This window comes from Peromyscus maniculatus, chromosome 13, assembly GCF_049852395.1.
Source record: "Peromyscus maniculatus bairdii isolate BWxNUB_F1_BW_parent chromosome 13, HU_Pman_BW_mat_3.1, whole genome shotgun sequence".
NCBI classification, from domain to species: Eukaryota; Metazoa; Chordata; class Mammalia; order Rodentia; family Cricetidae; genus Peromyscus; species Peromyscus maniculatus.
In genome coordinates, this window is record NC_134864.1 from 40,006,316 (window position 1) to 40,026,052 (window position 19,737).

Here is a 19,737-nt window from a genome sequence, read left to right on the forward strand (position 1 = left end):
CCCGGCACACCTGTACCTGAATAAGGAGCTGGAGCAGAAGGATGAGGAGACCATCATAGAAGCCGCAGCTGCACGGTGGTGTCAGCCGGACCTGTTGGAGAGAGGCATGAGGAACACAGATACTCAAGAGGGATGGGGCAGCTATCCAGACCAGGCTCCCAGCACCTAGTGGGGAGAAAACTCTCCTCCCTGGCCTGGCAGAGTGGGACAAGTTTTGGATTTAGGAGTTTTGGTTCTTGCCTGTTCTTTCATCATGTTCCTAAAGACACACGGTCTAGTAGATAAGCTTGGGTCCAAAAACAATTCCAGCTTAGGAGAATATTAAACAAGAAGTCGGGTACACAGTTGAACGTGCCTAACAGCACCTCCTAGAGGCAGGAGACACAGGCAACATTTTAAAGGCAGGGTTGGAATGTAACTCAATGGCAGGGCATTTGCCAAGGTTGTGCCAGGCCGCGAGTTCAATCTCTAGCACTCCAAAATAAGCATATAAAAATTTAAAGACAGAAAAGGGGAGCGGCAGTAGAAAGGCAGGGCGTCCTAAGTGCAGAGCACAGCATAGAGAAGAGCTGGCAGGCGTAAGAGTTCAGAGTGAACTCTGGAAATGAGTGACAGCTCTAGAGCCCATCGGCACCAGACAGGCCGTGACAGTCTGGAGCAGTGGTGCTCAACCTTCCTGACGCTGTGACCCTTTAATACAGTTCCTCAGGATGTGGTGACACCCCCCCCCAACATAAAATTATTTTGTTGCTACTCCATAACTGCAATTTTGCTACTGTTATGAATCAGAATGTAAACAAAGGGGTCGCGATCTACAGGTTGAGAATGGCTGGTCTACAGCCTGAACTGTTTCCTATAAGCAGTGGGAAGCCAATAAAGAGTTACACAGAATGGTTTATCTCCACATTAGCAATGTTTTGTAAAACACCACATTCACTGCTTCATTATCAGAATTTAAAATAGTGCAAAACACTCAACATATAATTCTATGTTCAAAAAACCAATGTTTTTCAATCAATATTGAATGGATGGCCATATTTTCCCCTTAAAAAGCTCACTCTTGGGGCTGGAGAGATGACTCAGAGGTTAAGAGCACTGGCTGCTCTTTCAGAGGTCCTGAGTTCAATTCCCAGCAACCACATGGTACCTCACAGCTATCTGTAATGAGATCTAGCGCCCTCTTCTGGTATATGGACAGACTGTATATACATAATAAATAAATCTTAAAAAAAAAAAAAAGCTCACTCTGTGGCAGTGAAGGGAACAAATAACAGAGGAGGAATCTTAGAGTAGGCAAGAGAGCAGGAGAGACTTAACGCACAAATAAACTAAGGCAGGCAGGTCAGTGATGGTGACCACAGAGCACAGACTTAGAGTTAACTCTAAAGTGGAATACAGGGCCCAAGGAACCATCTGCATGGGGTAATCGGAGGAGGAGCTTCTGGGTGAATGTTAGTGCCTTAGCTAGTGATACAATCCCTCTGAAGGTCAGCGTCCTCAAGGACAAGCAGGTGACTATTACTACATTTGCTGTGTCTAATCTTCCAAGTGTGTTTGTGGGGGATGTGATATGCTGTAAAGTACAAAATTCTATATATATAAAAGAATGACAATTATATGAATATGAAGTCTATCCTTTTCCAAAATGAGGGAGATAAGAGTTCCAAATGTGGGGCGGGGGGCGGGGTTACTTTTGCCAGGCGGTGGTGGCACACATCTTTAGTCCCAGCACTCAGGAGGCAGAGGCAGGTGGATCTCTGTGAGTTCAAGGACAGCCTGGTCTACACATTGAGTTTCAAAACAGCTAGGACTACACAGAGAAACCCTGCCTTGAAAAAACAGGAGAGAGAGAGGGAGGGACGGAGGAAGGGAGGAAGAGAGAGAGAGAGAGAGAGAGAGAGAGAGAGAGAGAGAGAGCGCCAAAGGGCCTGAAAAGCAAACCAGGAGGCCACATAATGGCCTGGGTTCCTGAAGAACACATAGGGTATCAGCCACTTCTCCATGTTCATTAAGGAGAAAAAGCAGGAAAGGCAGAGTGGACATGGCGGGAGAAGGGATGAGGTAAAGTATCAGGAAGACTTCAGCCATAAGAGCATGCTCTCCTCCTGGAGGGGACTGAAGCAGGTAGGGAACCTCTTGCCTCAGACAACTGGACAAGGGGAACCTCTCGCCTCAGATAACAGGGCAGCTTCCTTTCTTTCCCTCCCTGCCTCCATCTTTGAAAGTTCTGAATCAGAAAAGAGGCCCTGCTCAGCCTTGGCTTAGGGCAGTCCACTGTCTGGAGACAAAGGACAGAAAAAGGGGCTTCTTGACTCCTTTTCCATTCTGCAGGTTCCTTCAGGCTCACTGGGCTTGGTCTTTCCCCAGGAGAGGACTCAGTCCCGGTGTTGGACTCAGGGGAAGCATGTCTGGACCTTCCCCAGCACCTCACCTCTGCAGGGGCAGACAGGGCATGTGCAGCTGCAGCAATCCATTCCTGGGGCTGGAGGTCAAAGGTCACCCCTTGCTGACCAAGTTGGCCTAAGAGGCAGGCTGCTGCATTCTGTGAGAAAGGTAGAGGAAGAGATGGACCCTGCATCTGAATGGTAGGCAGGACATGACAAAGTGCTTGTAGAAACAGCAGCAAACGGGGCTGGAGAGACGGCTTAGTGGTTAAGAGCACCGGCTGCTCTTCCAGAGGTCCTGAGTTCAATCCCCAGCACCCACATGGTGGCTCACAACCATCTGTAATGAGACCTGGTGCCCTCTTCTGGCCTGCATGTATACATGCAGGCAGAACAGGCAGAACACTATACATAATAAACCTTAAAAAAAAAAATAGCTGCAAACAGAGCAATGGCCGCCTGCTCCCATAGGGTCAGAAGCAGGGGTGAAAGGAGAAGGCCGAAGACTCACCACAAGAGAGACGACGTGTGAGCGGGTGAAAAGGGTAGCAACCTCACTGCCCAGCTTCTCCAACCTGGAACGGAGAGATACAGCAGAGGGTCCCCACGGCTGCTAAGGGTCCTTCCCTCTCCCTCTCCCTCTCCCTGCATGTCTACTTCCAAGGCCCAGAGGTGATGGGAATCCAGGCCTGTTCTTTATAGAGAAATGTCACTCTCTCTGTCTCAGCCCCTTGTAGGAAAAGGCCAAGAAAGGGGTGCTATTCCCTATGTGTCAGGGATAGCTCTGTGGGAAGGAGACTTTAGCGGAGACCTGACTTTATGACTCACCCAGAAGGCAGATCTTGGAGCCGAAAGACAAGAAGGGACAGGAGGTAGAGTGCCACCTCGGTGGACTCTTCCCAATCGGCTACTTTTACCTACAAAGGAAGCCTGAGCTATGAGAACAACTTCTGGGTGAGATGGACCACCAGGAGGTACCCAAGCATGCTGGTATCCCTGGCTTACCTTGCCCTGGACCAGCATCAACAGTGACTCCAAGGCCAGGGGCTCTTGCCCCAGAATCTGGCACAGGCGTTCACTGATATAGCAGCAAGAATAGAGAACCTAGGCAAGTCGGAAAGCGCCTGTCAGTGCACAGAGCAGCCCTGGGCTCCTACAGTGGAAGGCTCCGCTGAAAAGCAGGCAAGCCTCTCAGTAGAGCTGCTGTCCACACATGGGGGCTGTGACCATTTTGACTGTCAATATGACTGGAGTGAGAAGAGCCTAAGTAAAGCACACCTCGGAGTGTTTCTGTGAGGGCCTTTCCAAAGCTGGGGGGAACCCGTCCTGAATGTGCATGGCACCATCCCACAGGCTGGGGCCTGGATGGAATGAAAGGGGGGAAGAAAAATCCAGACACTCCTGCATCACGCGTATTCTTTCTCTCTGCTTCCTGGATGCCACCATGAGGACCGCCCTGCTCTTCTAGCCATGCCCCGCCCCCCCAAGAAACTTTTCTCCTCTATGAGTTCTGCCTGACTCAGAACTCACTATGTAGACCAGGCTGGCCTCAAACTTGCAGAGCTCAGCCTCCCTCTGCCTCCTGAGTGCTGGAATTAAAGCAAGCATCACCATGCCCAGCTATGGATAATTTCTCTTTTTCTCTCTCCCTCCCTCTTTCCTCCCCTCCCTCCCTTTCCTGGGAGTTAAAAGAAACCTGAGGTGTTGGGAACTGTGGGAGGGGAGTACCTTGAGAAGGTGGAGACATAGGATATGATGCCGCAGACCAGAGACCAGGGATGGCCTCAGTTGGCTACTGTCCTCAGTCAGCTGATTGGCCAAATGCCAAGAGACCTACGGAGACATGCTCGACTCTATCCCATCTCCCTTATTCCACGTCAGTCCTCACACATCTTCAATTGGCCAGAACGCAGACTCTTGCTAGCCCCTCTTAGGTTCACTGGAAATCTCAGGCCCCATTCTATTCCCGGTCTCCATGGCCAGTGGAGAACTGATCCTGCCTGAGTTTGGTCTTAATGTCGGCAGGTATAAAGGAAAGTGTTAGTAAGCAACAAAGTAGGGGAGGAAGCTCAATCTGAGTGCCCCCGGGCCCTGGCGAGACATCATGGCTTCCAGTTGGCTGCCTTATCTCCTGGGCAGTTACTGCTGAGCCAGGTTGCCAACCCTCTGGAATTCTAGCCATCCTATGGTGAACAAGTGGCCCAGACCAGCGTGGGAGTGTCTGTTTCTGGAAATCCTGAGCAAGGAGAAGCCCAAAGCTTATTTTTCCGTCTCTCGACAGTAACTATGGCCCGCCTCCCCAGGTCCCAAGTTGCAGGGAAGAAAGGAGCAAGACTTTGTGTCTCGGACCTGTTCCTTGGCATCCCAACAGCTCGGCAGCCCCACAGGAGCGGTACACATGGCTGCCAGGGCAGAAGAAATAGCTCCAGGGATATCCTCACACTGCTCCCGCAGTGGCTGGGTCACTTGTGGGGCTCCTGTGGAGAAAGGGAAAGCATATTGGTAAGGTCTGGTTGTTTCTCACAGATTCCCCCAGTTGGTCTTTTAGGATTTGTTTTGTTTTGTTTTGTCTTGCTTTGCTTTTTGGCTTTTTGAAACAGGGTCTTATTATGTCCCAGGCAAGCCTTAAACTATGAAGCTGAAGATAACTTTGAAGTTGATCCCGCTTCCTCTGCCTCCGGAGTGCTGGGATTACACGCATGTGCCATCAAGCCCAGGGCTTCATCCAGGCTAGGCAAGCACTCTACCAAATGAGCTACATCCCCAAGCCCAATTTACACTTTTTGAACACCTGCCAAGTTCCAGGCACCATTCTAGATGATGGAGGCAGGAAGGACATAGACAGATCCTTGGAACAAGAAGTTGGGCTCACCTGGGGGGGTGTGGAACGCAAGCTGAGGGACTGTTAGGCCATGAAGGAGTCCGTCTAACACAGCGCGCTGGGTGGTCAACAAGCTGGAGTAAAAGGCATTGGAGATGGCCCGGCTGTTCCCGTCCACAGCTTCACACAGGACAGCAAAGCACTGAAGGGGAGAAGAGCAGAGGGCATCAGAAAACTGACTGGGCCTTAGTGAGAGCCAGGAATACCCCAGGAACCCAGGAAAGGAGTTAAAAGGCCAGAAGACAGTGGTCTAACCTAAAAATTCTTCCCGGGGAAAATGCACCCCCAGTCTTCCTGGATGACAGAGGAGGATTTGGGGATGAATCTTTCCCTTTCTCCTTTTCCCTCCCACCACCTCTCCTCCCTCCCTCCCTCCCTCCCTCCTTCCCTCCCTCCCTCCCTCCCTCTCTCTCTCTCTCTCTCTCTCTCTCTCTCTCTCTCTCTCTCTATCTCTCTCCTGGGATTCAACCCCTTACACACACTCTTACATCTGTCCAACCAACCCTTCTATTTTCTTATCAGCGTCTCCCTAGATGATGTTTCTGAAAATGTGGAACAAGGGTATAATAATTCAGAAATTCAGGAGGAGAGACAATTATTCCAAACTCCTCATTGCGCTCAGTCCTCAACGACGTGACAGATGTTGGCCAGTAACACCAGTGACTGACTACTGGTCGAAATTAATCTAGACATTCAGAGCATTCTGACTTGAAAGAATGAACACAAAAATAGAATCTCAAATGATGAAAATGTGAATGGACTGTTACCTGGAGGCCGGAAATTATCCCAATCGCTAGTTTCAACAACAATTATACAATCATTTTCCTGGAACATGAGTGTCTGTGTCCTCCCTGACCAGTGACAACTCAGCTGTTTTCTCATTCAATCCTCCACTCTCCTGCCCTTAGCTTAGGGTACAAGAAAGAGGATTTGAGTTCATGAGGCTTTAGCGTAAACAAGACTGGAGAATATTAGCTGATCTGCAGGATGCTTCATCTTTTTCTGTTGCTTTTTGTTTGTTCTGTGTTCAAGACAGGGTCTCACTATGTAGCCCTAGATGTCTCAACTATATGTAGACCAGGCTGGCCTGGAACTCAGAGATTCATCTGCCTCTGCCTCCCCAGTGCTGGGATTAAGGGCATGTGCCACAATGCCTCGCTTTTTAAAAATATATTTATTTATTTTAAGACACTTATATTTATGGTCCCTGATATATGCCAAACTACTCAGTGCCTCTGCATTTTACATATGGTGCTCTTTCTATCTAGAGTGGTCTGTCTCCTTCCCTGACCCACCCAAGCTGGCAAGCGGTTATGCATTTATCTATCTATCTATCTATCTATCTATCTATCTATCTATCTATCTATCTATTTGGTTTTTTGAGACAGGGTTTCATTGTGTTGTGCAGCCCTGGCTGTCCTGGATCTCACTCTGTAGCCCAGGCTGGCCTCAAACTCACAGAGATCCACCTGCCTCTGCCCCCCCCCGCAGGATTAAAGGCGTGCGCTACTATGACTTCAGTCTTCACAATTTCTTTGAGGACTCTCCATGCAGAGCTAATGGCATCTTCTTTGGTGGTACCTCTGCACCAAGTACAAAGTTTGAATGAAGTTCTCACTTTCTCTACTTGGTTCATTTTTTTTTTCAAGACAGGGTTTCTCTGTATAGTCCTGACTGTCCTGGAACTCACTATGTAGACCAGGCTGGCCTCAAACTCAGAGATCTGCCTGGCTCTGCCTCCTGAGTGCTGGGACTAAATAAAAGCATGCGCCACTACAACCGGCCCTACTTGAGTAACTTTAGTCTCCTCAAGATGGAGCCTCTGTTACTCATGTGGCATATGGCACATGGTGAGACGTCAATAACATCTCTTGTAGTAACATAATCATAAGAAAGGCACTGGGAGAAACACAGGAAAAAATAGGAAAGACAAAAACCCAGAAGCCTGAGGAGATTACCATAAGGCTGTCCCTGCGAAATGTCTGCTCGGAGTCATCCGATTGGGCCAACAGCTTTCCCAACAAGTCCAAAAAGAGGTTGGCAGCCTCCTGAAACACCTGTAGGCTGGAGAAGAATGAACCCATGGCATCTTCCCATCCTCCCACCCTGGATATGGGTATGGCAAATGGGTCAGTTCTAGCAAGGTAGATCTTTGCCAAGGAACACATCAGAATGTTCCTCCTTTCGACTCTGCTCACAGACACTGGAGAGGAGCTGAGAGCTCACATATACCGTTCAAGCCCCTTCTCAGCTGTTTTCACAGTTTGATCCTTCCACTGAAGCCCATCTGTGCTGGGTGATTGCTGACTCATAGAATCTGACTGTCATGTGGTAAAGCTGGAAGCGTCTCAAGGTTCTTATGAGGATCAACTAAACTCTGAAGGCTGGTCAGCTCATCTCTAACCCCGTCACACATCACCACTTCTCACTTCCTCCTCCTAATGAGGAGGGGAACTAACGAAGTAGAAACTGAAGCCACACTGGCCAGCGGGGCAGAAGCGTCTTTTCCCCCACCTGTCACCTGTCTGGCTCCTCTCCAGATTGAAGGCGCAGGAAAAGTAGGCCTGAACCACAGCCACCAGGTCCCGCAGGAAGGCCCCATACCAAGGTTGCTGTGAAAAGGGACAGAAAGGGCAGCATGAGGAACGGAGACCAGAGGCAGAAAGAGAAGCACCAAAGGCGAGCAGAGTGCCAGATGGAAAGGGGCAGGGAAGGAGAAAGTCAAGAGTGCCAGTCCAAGGGTCGCAGACCATCTGGAGACGACATCCGACCCGAGCAGCGTGTTGGCGGAAAACTGTCCTTGTTCAGTTTCTTATATCTACCTGAGCTTGATACTTAGCAGCAGAGGGCAGCATCCTGAGGGCTGCTTTAGTCTGTCTTACCACCCTCATCAACTTGGGATGGGGGGGGCGGGGGTGGGGTGGGGGAGGGGAGCTGTTCTCCAGGCTCAGTCATGTCAGGACCCAAAGCAGGGAAGTAGCAGTTTGGCCCCAGCCACACTGAGTCTTGCTCCTAGCTCTCCCACCTGTCATATGGCCTTCTGCAGTGGCTGTAGGGGCCAATCTCCGAACTTCAGTGTGCTGCTTTGGAAACCAGGTAATAGAGCAGAACTCTTCTCAATATTGGGAAAGGACCCAGTTTTTGAAAGTCTGATTTTTATCTTCTCTTAGAAAACCACATTAGGTACACTGGCTCAAACTTCCCCATGCCAATGATAGGCTGGAGCTAAGAAGATGCCCCACTTAGGGTGGGGATGTCTAACACACTCCCTACCACGTAGACAGCTGTATGCCTACCTCGCCTTCTTCACTGACTGATGCTACTTGTTTAGGCCCGGAAGGCAACAGAATTTGCAAGTGATTAGTAATTCGAAATTAATTAGGAAAAGAAGGATCGAAAAGAAGAGGTAGTCAGGTCAAACAATGGCAGCTCCATGGAGAGAAGGCAAGGGACAGGACCACCTCTTGTCTTCAGAGGCTGCTGGGCTGCTGGGTACCTGCTGGATACTGCTGTTCTCCTGGCTGTGTCTGAGGAGGCTCAGAGGCAGCCTGGGCAGGCCTGCCTCCTGGCAGAAGGTGTACAGGAGCACAGAGTCACTGCAGCTGGACAGGAGACTGCTCAGGACACGGAGTGCAGGGAGGAGGTGGGAAGCACCCTCTAGGATGCCTTTCAGGATCTGGGGGATGAGAGAGAAAGAGACAGCAGTTGGTATAATTGTAGGTAAAGGAAGAAGAGTCACAAATACTGAATGGCGCCCGGCGGCGGCGGCGGCGGCGGCGGCGGCGGCGGCGGCACACACCTTTAATCCCAGCACTTGGGAGGCAGAGCCAGGCGGATCTCTGTGAGTTCGAGGCCAGCCTGGTCTACAGAGCGAGATCCAGGATAGGCACCAAAACTACGCAGAGAAACCCTGTCTCAAAACAAACAAAACAAAACAAAACCCAATACTGAATGGCTCCAAGGAGTTAGCAGAGCAAACCAAATGTCTGCATTTCTACCTGGAGGAGTTGAAAAGCCAGGGAGGAAGAACAGGAGAACTGCATCAGAGATGACTCTGGAAGGTCACCTGACATAGAACACCAGTGACCAAGGGGCAGGGGACCTCAAGGTCTGCTGTCCACTAGGCCCAGTATTATTATTGTCTGTTCCCTCCCTTCAGTAGCCTTTCACCTTAAAGACAACAACAGCAACAACACACACACACACACACACACACACACACAGTGTTCTGAAAAATAAAAACAACAGATATGAAACAATGTCATTTAACTCCAGAGAAACAAGACATCATTCTCGACCAAGGACTGCCAACATTTCACATGCCAAATTTAGCCCAACCACGTACCTATCTGTATGCCGCCTGCACTCTAAGGGTAGTGCCATACTTTTAAATGGGTATTCTTCAAAAGAATACCATCGACACCAAGTGTCTCACGCTTCCCTGTTCTCAATTTTGGCGTTTATTCTCCCATTTCACAGTGTGCCGTGAAAAACCACTCATTTTAAAGACAGGGAACTGATGCAGCTGTATGGAAAAGGGCCCTATCGAAGATAAACAGCGAGGGGCTGGGGACTGAGTTCAGTGGTAGAGTGCAAGCACAGGGCCCTGGGTTCGATCCTCAGCTGGAGGGGGTGGAGGGGATGGGGGATGGGGTGGGGGGGAGGGGAGGGGGGTTGTCAGTAGCTAGGTCTTTGTGAATTCTGATCAGGAATTCTTATCTCAGAAGCCAAAGACTTTCTGTTTTCTGAGAGACGAGGCTGGGCTGGTGAGATGGCTCAGCGGGTTCAGTGTTTGCTGCATAAACCTGATGAGCTAAGTTTGATCAGAATCCACTTAAAGGTGGAATAGAGAAGCAGCTCCACAAAGCTGTCTCTGACCTCTACTCATGCACCACAGCATGTGCCCCAAATTCATTCTTTTTTAAACAAAGGTCCTATTACGTTGCCCAGGCTGGTTTCAATCTCCTGGGTTTAGGAAACCACCTGCACCAGGTGTGGTCATGCACATGTTTAATCAAGGCAGGGATAGATGCAGGGGCGGGGGCAGAGGCAGGGGGATCTCTTGTGAATTCGAGGCTAGCCTGGTAGAGACCCTGTCTCAAAAAAGGGGGGGCAGGGCGGGGTGAGGAAAAAAGAAAAGAAACCATCTGCCTAGCCTCCCCGGTTAGAAAAAGAGACTTGATTTGCCCTGGAGGAGGTGGGAATGGGGGGTGGGCTGGGGGTAAAAGGAGGGGGTGGGAGGGGGGGAGAATAGGGGAACCCGTGGCTGATGTGTAGAACTGAATGGTATTGTAAAATAAAATAAATAAAATTTAAAAAAAAAAGAAAGAAAAAGAGACTTTAGCACACATTAGAAATGCTCCAATAGCAGGGCGTGGAGGCAAATACATTTAATCCCAGCACTCAGGAGGCAGAGGCAGGTGGATCTCTGTGAGTTCAAGGCCAGTCTGGTCTACAAAACAAGTCCAGGACAGCCAGGGCTACAGAGAGAAACCCTGTCTTGGAAAGAAATGCTCCAAAAGCAGGAAAATTGTTAGATCCAAAAAATAAGAGCAAGGTACCAATATAATTCAAAAAAGAAAAGAAGAACTTTTTTCAAAAACACACCAAGAGATGAACTTACTTCATGATCTATATAAACTAACTCAAAATGGGTCAGAGACCTTAATGTAAAAGCTAAAACTATGGGGAACATTTAAAAAATCTACGCCTTTAATCCCAGTACCCTGGAGGCAGAGGCAGGCAGGTCTCTGAGTTCAAGGATAGCCTTGTCTACAGAGTGAGTTCCAGGCCAGCCAGGACTATTCAGAGAAACCTTGTCTCAAAACAAAAACAAAAACAAACAAACAAACCACACACACAAAATAGAAATTAAAATTTAAAAATAGAGCAAAGAATGATGGTGAATACCTTTAATTCCAGCACCCAGGAGGCAAAGGCAGGTGGATTTCTGTGAATTCCAGCTTGGTTTACATAATGAGTTCGAGGCTAGCCAGAGCTACACAGAGACCCTGTCTCAAAAAACAAAAACAAAAACAACAACAACAACAACCAAAAAAAAACCTAAAAATGGACAATAAAGCAGATAAAAAAGTGTTCATTCAACATTCGTCACAGTGGGGTTCAAGTTACACTTTGAGGCACTGGATTTCAACTGTATTCACTGTGTGTGTGTGTGTGTGTGTGTGTGTGTGTGTGAGTGTTTGCCTGCATACGAATCTCTGTACCCCTTGCATGCCTGCCATCCTCTGAGGTCAGAAGAGGGTGTCAGACCCCCTGGTACTGGAATTAGAGACGGTTGTGAGCTGCCACGTGGATGCTAGGAATTGAAACACGATTCTCTGAAAGAAGAGCCAGTGCTCTTAACCACTGAGCCATCTCTCCAGCCCCAGGGTTCAAATTGAAATAATGATAAGCTACTACTCACGCTTACTAGAATGGCTATAGTCAAGAGTCAGGCAATAATAAATGTCAGCAAGGGTGTGGAGACAGCATAACTCACGTGCTGTCAGTAGGCATATAAGACCGTACAGTTACTCTGGAAGATAATTCAGCAGTTAGCATATGACCCAGCAGTGCCACTACAAAGCACCTAGCCAAGAGAAACGAAAACACATCTACACATAGATTTGCTTGTGAAACAAAAAAAAAATAACTAGTCATGGTATCACACGCCTTTAATCCCAGTCCTCAGAAGGCAGGTACATCTCTCTGAGTTCTAGGCCAGCCAGGGCTACACAGTGAGACCCAGCCTCAATGAGAAAAACGTGTGGAAATAAATCAATGGCCATCAGGCAGTAAACGAATGACTAAAATGTGATTTGTCATCAGCAGTATAAAGGAAAAGGTTGGGACCAGCGAGATGAGTCAAGATGTTTGCTGCCAAGCCTGGTGACTTGAGTTCAATCCTGGTATGCACATGGTAGGAGGAGAGAGCCAACTCCAGAAAACTGTCACCTAGTGGTCCTCAGTAGTCACAGAAAAGCAAATGTCACAAAGAATTTTTCAAAGAAATTATAGAGGCTTTAGGTAAAGTTCGTTGGAATAGGGCTTGCCTAGCATATGCAGGCCTCTGAGTTCATCTCAGCATTATAAAATAACTAACTAAATAATAACTAACTAAATCAGAATGAAATACTGCTATGTGCTCTATCATAAAATTCTGTGGAATTATGTTTACTCTCACTTTGTAAGTACACAAGAGCCTCCATTTTTTTCCTCCTGTCCCACAATGCCTACCGAATTTGCTACGAAAAAGTTCACTGATTTCCGGTTCTAGACAGGTATTTTTTTTTTTTTTTTTTCCGAGACAGGGTTTCTCTGTGTAGCTTTGCGCCTTTCCTGGAGCTCACTTGGTAGCCCAGGCTGGCCACGAACTCACAGCGATCTGCCTGGCTCTGCCTCCCGAGTGCTGGGATTAAAGGCATGTGCCGCCACCGCCGGCCTAGATAGGTATTTTTTCCCTTCAGAAAGAGCAATCTGAGGCCTGCTCTGTGTTCTTCTAACCTTTTCCTTGAAATACCCGGAAAAGGCCAGCCTCTCTGTCTCCTGGTGGTGACATCCTCTCGGAAGGTGGTCCCAACCTCTTCTACCTTCTGCTTGTTACCTGCTCGCCAGTCCCACGCAGCTGACTCTGGATGCGCTGGCAGAAGTCAGGGTTACAAAGCAGCGCGAGAGGAGCCTTCAGCTGCACGGGCACAGGCTCGGTGGTCTCTAGGAGGCGCTGCCACTCGTCGTCACTGTCTGGCTCCTGGGAATTTGGAGTGAAAGAATGCGTCACACCTTCAACCCCAGATTAGCAACTGAGTGCTTTGCGAAGTAACAGCAAGCAGCCAGTGACTCCTTCAGCATAGGGGTGTATGGCCAGACACTGTCAAGAAAGACACCAGGGGTGGTGTATAAGGGATCTCGAAACTCGAAAAGTCCTTGTGGAGCACTGGGTATGTGTGTGTGTGTGTGTGTGTGTGTGTGTGTGTGTGTGTGTGTGTGTGTGTAAAGAGGTACCAAGAAAAGTTTCCAGCGCAGCATGGCTGATAACGACAAAACATGGAAATGTCATAAAAGCCAGTTGGGAAGGGGATGATAAACCATGATCTGTCCCTATTGGGAACTATTATTAGGAACTACTAGGAAGTCATTAAGTAGATCACAGAACTGAGGATGTACCTGGTACAGGACTTCTACCCAAAATGCACTGGCTGAATCTAACCCTGAAAGAACAACTGGAGGAACACTGCCAACTAATTTGCTTGTATGCGGTTCTGGCTGGGCATACTTCAAGCGTTTTGTCCCAGAGGGACATGTTTTTTGTTTTTTGTTTTTTTTAATATTATTTATTTATTATGTATACTGTGTTCTGGCTGCATATTTGCCTGCAGACCAGAAGAGGGCACCAGATCTCATTACAGATGGTTGTGAGCCACCATGTGGGTGCTAGGAATTGAACTCAGGACCTCTGGAAGAGCAGCCAGTGCTCCTAACCGCTGAGCCATCTCTCCAGCCCACCAAAGGTTCATGCTTAAAGTCCTAGTCCCAGCATGGCAGCATCTGGAGATGCTGAGACCTTTAGGAGATGAAGCCTGACCAATGGGTGGTGGCGCACACCTGTAATCTCAGCACTCAGAGGCAAGTGGGTCTCTGTGAGTTCAAGGCCAGCCTGGCCTACAGAGTGAGTTCTAGGAAAGGCTCCAAAGCTACACAGAGACCTTGTTTCAAAAAACAAAAAACAAAACAAACAAACATGCCGGGCGGTGGTGGCGCACGCCTTTAATCCCAGCACTCGGGAGGCAGAGCCAGGCGGATCTCTGTGAGTTCGAGGCCAGCCTGGGCTACCAAGTGAGTTCCAGGAAAGGCACAAAGCTACACAGAGAAACTCTGTCTTGAAAAACCAAAAACAAAACAAACAAACAAACAAACAAAAGAGATGAAGCCTAGTGGAAGGTTCCTAGGGAAACTGGATACCACCCTGCAGGAGGCATTAAGATCTCCCTTCCTCTGCACCCTCTGCTGGGAAGTAGGGTGTAGCTAGAGTTTTCCTGCCTTGCCCACAGTCAGGACAAATCTTTGTCACCCGCCAGTTCCCCAGTTGCTCAGACCCAACCAAGTAAACACAGAGACTTATATTGCTTACAAACTGTATGGCCATGGCAGGCTTCTTGCTAACTGTTCTTTTATCTTAAATTAACCCATTTTTATAAATCTATACCTTGCCACGTGGCTGGTGGTTTACCGGCGTCTTTACATGTTGCTTGTCCTGGCGGTGGCTGCAGTGTCTCTCCTCCTTCTTCCTGTTTCCCCAATTCTCCTCTCTCTTTGTCCCGCCTATACTTCCTGCCTGGTCACTGGCCATCAGTGTTTTATTTATATAGAGTGATATCCACAGCAGCAGGGACTGACTGGAAGGCCGTGTATATCCAAGGCAAGAGGCAAGCAGCATGCACTCTCCCACTGAGCCACATACCCAGACAGGAACAAAGTATTTTTCCTGGGACCCTGATTAGGTTTCAAAACCCTTTTTTCTTTTTCTTTTCTTTCTTTCTTTCTTTCTTTCTTTCTTTCTTTTTTTTTTTTTTTTTTTTTTTTTTTTTTTTGAGACAGGGTCTCACTATGTAGCTCTGGTTGTCCTGGAACTCACTCTGTAGACCAAGCTGGCCTTGAACTCACAAATATATATACTTGCCTCTGCCTCCCAAATGCTGGGATTAAAGTCATGCACCACTGTGCTCGGCTTCCAAAAGATTATTATAAAACCTTGGAGCTGGCCTCTCCAGCCTCTCTGACTTCCTGTGTTGAGATGTAATCCTTCTTCCCATGGCCCCCTGCTGTGGGGAGATTATCAGAAATGATGGCCTCACCAGATCTGAACCTTGCTCTTTTATCTCTAAAACTGTGAGCCTATTAGTCTAGGGAAAATACGTTTTAATATTTATTTTACTCTATAGGTGTATATATGTACACCTCTGTATAGTCCTCATGCCAGCAGGAGCCAGAAGGTATAAGATTCCCTGAAACTGGAATTACATATGGTTCTAAGTCAACATGTGGGTGCTGGGAAGCAAATCCCAGTTCCCTTGCAAGATCAACCCCTGCTCTTAATTGTTGGGTCATCTCCCTAGTCTCCCAGCTCCACCCCCCCACAGGAGGGGGGAGGGGACTTATTACTCATCTACTTCCTGTTGTTAAAATAACAGTAGAGTATCGATGTGAAAGTTCTTTCTTTTTAAATTTTTTAGTATTTTTGTTTTTGATACAGGGTTTCTCTACATAGTTCTGGCTGTCCTGGAACTCTCTGTTCTATGTAGATTAAGTTCTGGCTGGCCTGGAACTCACAGAGATCCTCCTGCCTCTGCTGCCCAAGTGCTGGGCATGTGCCACAACTGGTTCAATGTGAAATTTCTATGATAGTGCAAGGGAATGACTTTATTTTTAGGAAATATGCTCCAAGTATTTCGAGGTAGGAGGACATGTCTGCAAACTGCCTCAAACTGATTGAAAAAGACAGTCTGTCCATCTGTTCATGGAGACTCATACAGCAAATGTAACAAAACTGTGCCTGAATCTGGGTGCAGGGAGGACTACAGTTTGAATGTTTTTGTCCTCTCTAAACTATTTTGTGGTGGTCACTTAATTTTCAAAGCAACAGTGTTAGGAGGTGGAGCCTAATGGGAAATTTGTTTTGTTGTGTGTGTGTGTGTGTGTGTGTGTGTGTGTGTGTGTGTGTGTGTGTGTGTTTGAGACAGGATTTCTCTGCGTAACAGTCTTGGCTGTCTTGGAACTTGCTTTGTAGACTAGGCTGGCCTTAAACTCAGGGATCTGCCTGCCCCTGCCTCCCAGAACAAGTGCTCATAACTACTGAGCTCACTCCTCCAGCCCCATGATTATTCAAGTTGAAATTATTTCAAAATTAAAACTCTAAGAGACACAAAAGATCGAGGAAGAAGTACATGCTCTGATGTAAAAACAAGTCCTAAAATAGATCATATGGGATCATATGGTAAAAGAAGCACAATGCAAGGCAATAATCAAGATAAATCCAATAATGCAGAAACAGCCAAACTGTACACACACACACACACACACACACACACACACACACACACACACACACACACGAAGTTAAGAAAGTCTGAAACGAGACAGATTAGTAATGGTATCCATCTCTGGAAGTGAGGTAAGTTTCAACAAAGACCTTTATTTTTATTTATGTTTTTTGTTGTTGTTTTAGTGTTTGTTTGTTTGTTTTGTTTAGATAAGGGTCCATCATGCAGCCCAGACTAGCTAGATACTCCTGGGCTCAGGAGATTCTCTCCCCTCAGCCTCCCAAAAAACTGGAACTATAGGGAATATACTAACATCCACCTTAGAATCTCCAATTTTATCTGTGCATTCTAATCTTTGAGAATGACATGTTCATATAATATGAAATTAAAATCTATAAGCCTATCACAAAGCCGTCTTTCACACAGGGGAGCTTGTATTATAGATCGTCTGTTCTGGAAGAGCACTCATCTCCTCTAGACCTAATGACCCACCTCGTTTTCTAGATCCATCGCCTCGCTGCTCTGTTGGCCCATCGTCTCTGACCTCAGCTCTGGGAATGCTTGTTCACACTCCAAGGTGATGTGGTTTTCCCTGATAAGCAAAGCTGGGAGTAAGATGAATGACTTCTGGACCTGGGAGGCTTAAGGTTCACTGCCTTGTATCTCCCCCCAGGCTCAGGGAAAGGCCTAGGAGAACCAATCATACCAGGGTTTTTTTGTTTTGGTTTTGGTTTTTCGAGACAGGGTTTCTCTGTGTAGTTTTGGTGTTTTGTTTCATTTTGTTTTTTTTAGGTTTATTTTATATTTTTATGTACACAAGCCAGAAGAGGGCACCAGATCTTACTACCAATGTTGTGAGCCACCATGTGGTTGCTGGGAATTGAACTCAGGACCTCGGAAGAACAACCAGCGCTTAACCACTGAGCCATCTCTCCAGCCCCCCTAGAGGGCATTTCTTTTGGGGGCCTATGGAATGTGGTCAGTTCAATACATGTTAACATCCACGCACGGATTCTTGACTGCCCTCCTAGGTTGATCTTACTCTCAAGCAGACTTGATTTTTCACCCATGACTTTCCATTCAAATAATCTTCCCTTTAGAACAGAAATGGTCCTTGTCATTTCAAAGTACAACTGAGACAGGAAGAGAAAAATCCTCAAGTTTCCTGTTGAATCAAGAAATAACTGGAGGGCCTGGAGAGATGGTGCAGTGGTTAAGAGCACTGGCTGCTCTACAGAGGCCCAGGTTTGAGTTTCAGCACCCACACAGAGCTCACAGTTGTCTGTAGCCGCAGCCCCAGGGAATCGAATGCCGTCTTTTGGCCTCTGAAGGCACTGTACACACATGATACACAGACAAACCTTCAGGCAACACACCCATACACATAAAATAAAAATAAAGAGAAAAAGTAAACCAGAGAGAATTAGAACCCAAGAACCTAAGACTCAAACTCCTAAAGTCCCATCTATGTTTAGGCAATGGCTAGTGACAGCCGGTTCATGTTTACATTGATTGTGGCCAGAGTTCTGCTGATAACTGCCCCTCCCCGAGACACACACACACACACACACACACACACACACACACACACACACACACCCCGCTCTACCCTTCTCACCGAGGTGTAGGGGGCACTTCTCCAGTCGCCCAGTCTTCCCAGTTGCTCTGCATTTCTGAGTCCAATATGCTAGCCAAGAGGCTTGGTTCCTGAGGAGCAGCCTTTAGCCTAGGCACAGGGGCTGCGCTGGGTGACACCTTGCCGGGCTTATCTTCTTGTTCAAGGCCAGGTCCTGCATTCTGGTCTTTCTATGAGAGGTGGGTAGGAGACAAGAGAACTATTTGGGCAGTATGGATCCTATTCATATCCTTTCACTTTTAAAGGTCACCTCTTTCTCCAGCTCCCCCAAGTCACTAGCCTGTTTATGCCATGTGTTTTCCTCTGACCCACACACCTTCTGCTTGGCTTCTTCAGCCATGCGTTTACAGGCCTGGCGCAGGAGGCGAGACTGGTTACCCTTGGGTGCCAGCCGGTGGGCCTGTTCATCCTTCAGGACCTGAAGTTCTGGAGGTAGACGGCTAGTAAACGGGGCGCCCAAATCTGAGCCTGCTGGTTCAGTTATTACTGCAGAGAGGGGAGAGGAGAGGACATGATTATGCTGGGGCTGCAGCCACCATGTCCACTTGGCCAGGGACAACCTCAGTATCTCTAGGCCCCTGTGGAAAGGGGCCATTCTGACAAAGGAAAAGCAGGAGTGGTAGGAGCTGTAGGAGGAAGGAGTCCAGGCTGGGAAGCAAGGAGGTGTGTGGCATCCAGACAGGGAGGAGGGAGGAAGACTGGAGAAAATGCAACCCTGGGAGCCCTGGCGATGACTCACTGGTGACACGGCCAGCAATGAAGGGGTGATGCAGGAGGTCCGGCCAGGACAGGCGCTGCCGCGGGTCCTTGGTGAGCAGCCCCTGCAGGAAGTTCTGTGAAGAGAAAGAAAACCCCATCAGCCCTTCTTGCCTGTCCCTCCAGGCTCTCCCACAGCTCTCAACAGTGCAGGCTCTTACAGCCGTTCAAACACACCCTTACTAATCTTCCCTTGGGATTCCAGGCAGACCACACTGCCTTCCTCTCCTAAGGCGCCTTGGCTGCCAGTCACAGACATTCCATAACCCGGAAGGAAAAACAAAGCTCCGTGTCACCACCTTGGAGGAGCAGGGAGAAAAATCTGGACGAGGGATGTCACTTTCATAGTCATCTTCAGAAAGCAAACATTCACAGTCATGGGTTGTGTGTGGATGGGTGTGGACTGATGCATCCATGATTAAACGCACACACAAGCAATGGTTCAAGGATGTGTTTGGGAACACTCAAAAACAGAAAAGTTTCAGTGAATTTTCTGATGGGGGAGGGACAGAAAGGGCATATCTGTTAAGGAGAAATCCTTAGTTAGGCCTGGAACAAGAACAGAAGGTAGGCACTCGAGAGACAGCTCAGGGGTCAAGGACACTTCCAAAGAACATGAGTTTGGTTCCCAGCACCCATATCAAGCAGCTCACAACTGCCTGTAACTCTAGCTCCAGGAGATCTGATGCCTATAGCCTCCAAGGGAACTTATGCTAACACATACACACTTAAATAAAATTAAATATTTTAAGAAAGAATAATTTTTAAAAATCTAAATAAATAAACCCATATAGAAGTTACTAATAGGCTATGAACACTGTTCTAAAATCTGGATGACTTGTATAAATGTAGCTGTTGCTGAAGACTTCTGCACATCTACCTAAGGAAGAAGGAATATTTTAGGTATATTAAAAGCTCATTTAAAGCTCCTTTATTTAACTTTTTTGAGAATTATTTGAGTATTCCCAACTCTGTAAGTTAGGGGAAAAGGTGTCCCCTCCCATCTTCGGTAAGCCAAAGGAAACCTGTAATGAGATTTGA

General features: G+C 47.7%; 1 protein-coding gene across 3 annotated transcripts in view; it reads right to left on the minus strand.

The window, feature by feature from the left end:
• Positions 1–19,737, minus strand: part of Stk36 (serine/threonine kinase 36) — a 30,858-nt gene that overhangs the window by 5,032 nt on the left and 6,089 nt on the right. For all 3 annotated transcript variants that reach the window (XM_042260098.2, XM_015985724.3, XM_042260099.2), the window contains exons 7-22: positions 18,680–18,773; positions 18,257–18,426; positions 17,923–18,110; positions 16,797–16,896; positions 12,872–13,015; positions 8,762–8,941; positions 7,780–7,877; positions 7,224–7,329; positions 5,257–5,407; positions 4,734–4,861; positions 4,113–4,217; positions 3,390–3,488; positions 3,213–3,301; positions 2,896–2,959; positions 2,432–2,542; positions 17–91 (exon numbers count right to left, since the gene is read on the minus strand). In XM_042260098.2, the coding sequence (XP_042116032.2) occupies positions 17–91; positions 2,432–2,542; positions 2,896–2,959; positions 3,213–3,301; positions 3,390–3,488; positions 4,113–4,217; positions 4,734–4,861; positions 5,257–5,407; positions 7,224–7,329; positions 7,780–7,877; positions 8,762–8,941; positions 12,872–13,015; positions 16,797–16,896; positions 17,923–18,110; positions 18,257–18,426; positions 18,680–18,773 (1,902 nt within the window). The remainder of the gene's footprint in view (positions 1–16; positions 92–2,431; positions 2,543–2,895; positions 2,960–3,212; positions 3,302–3,389; positions 3,489–4,112; positions 4,218–4,733; positions 4,862–5,256; positions 5,408–7,223; positions 7,330–7,779; positions 7,878–8,761; positions 8,942–12,871; positions 13,016–16,796; positions 16,897–17,922; positions 18,111–18,256; positions 18,427–18,679; positions 18,774–19,737) is intronic.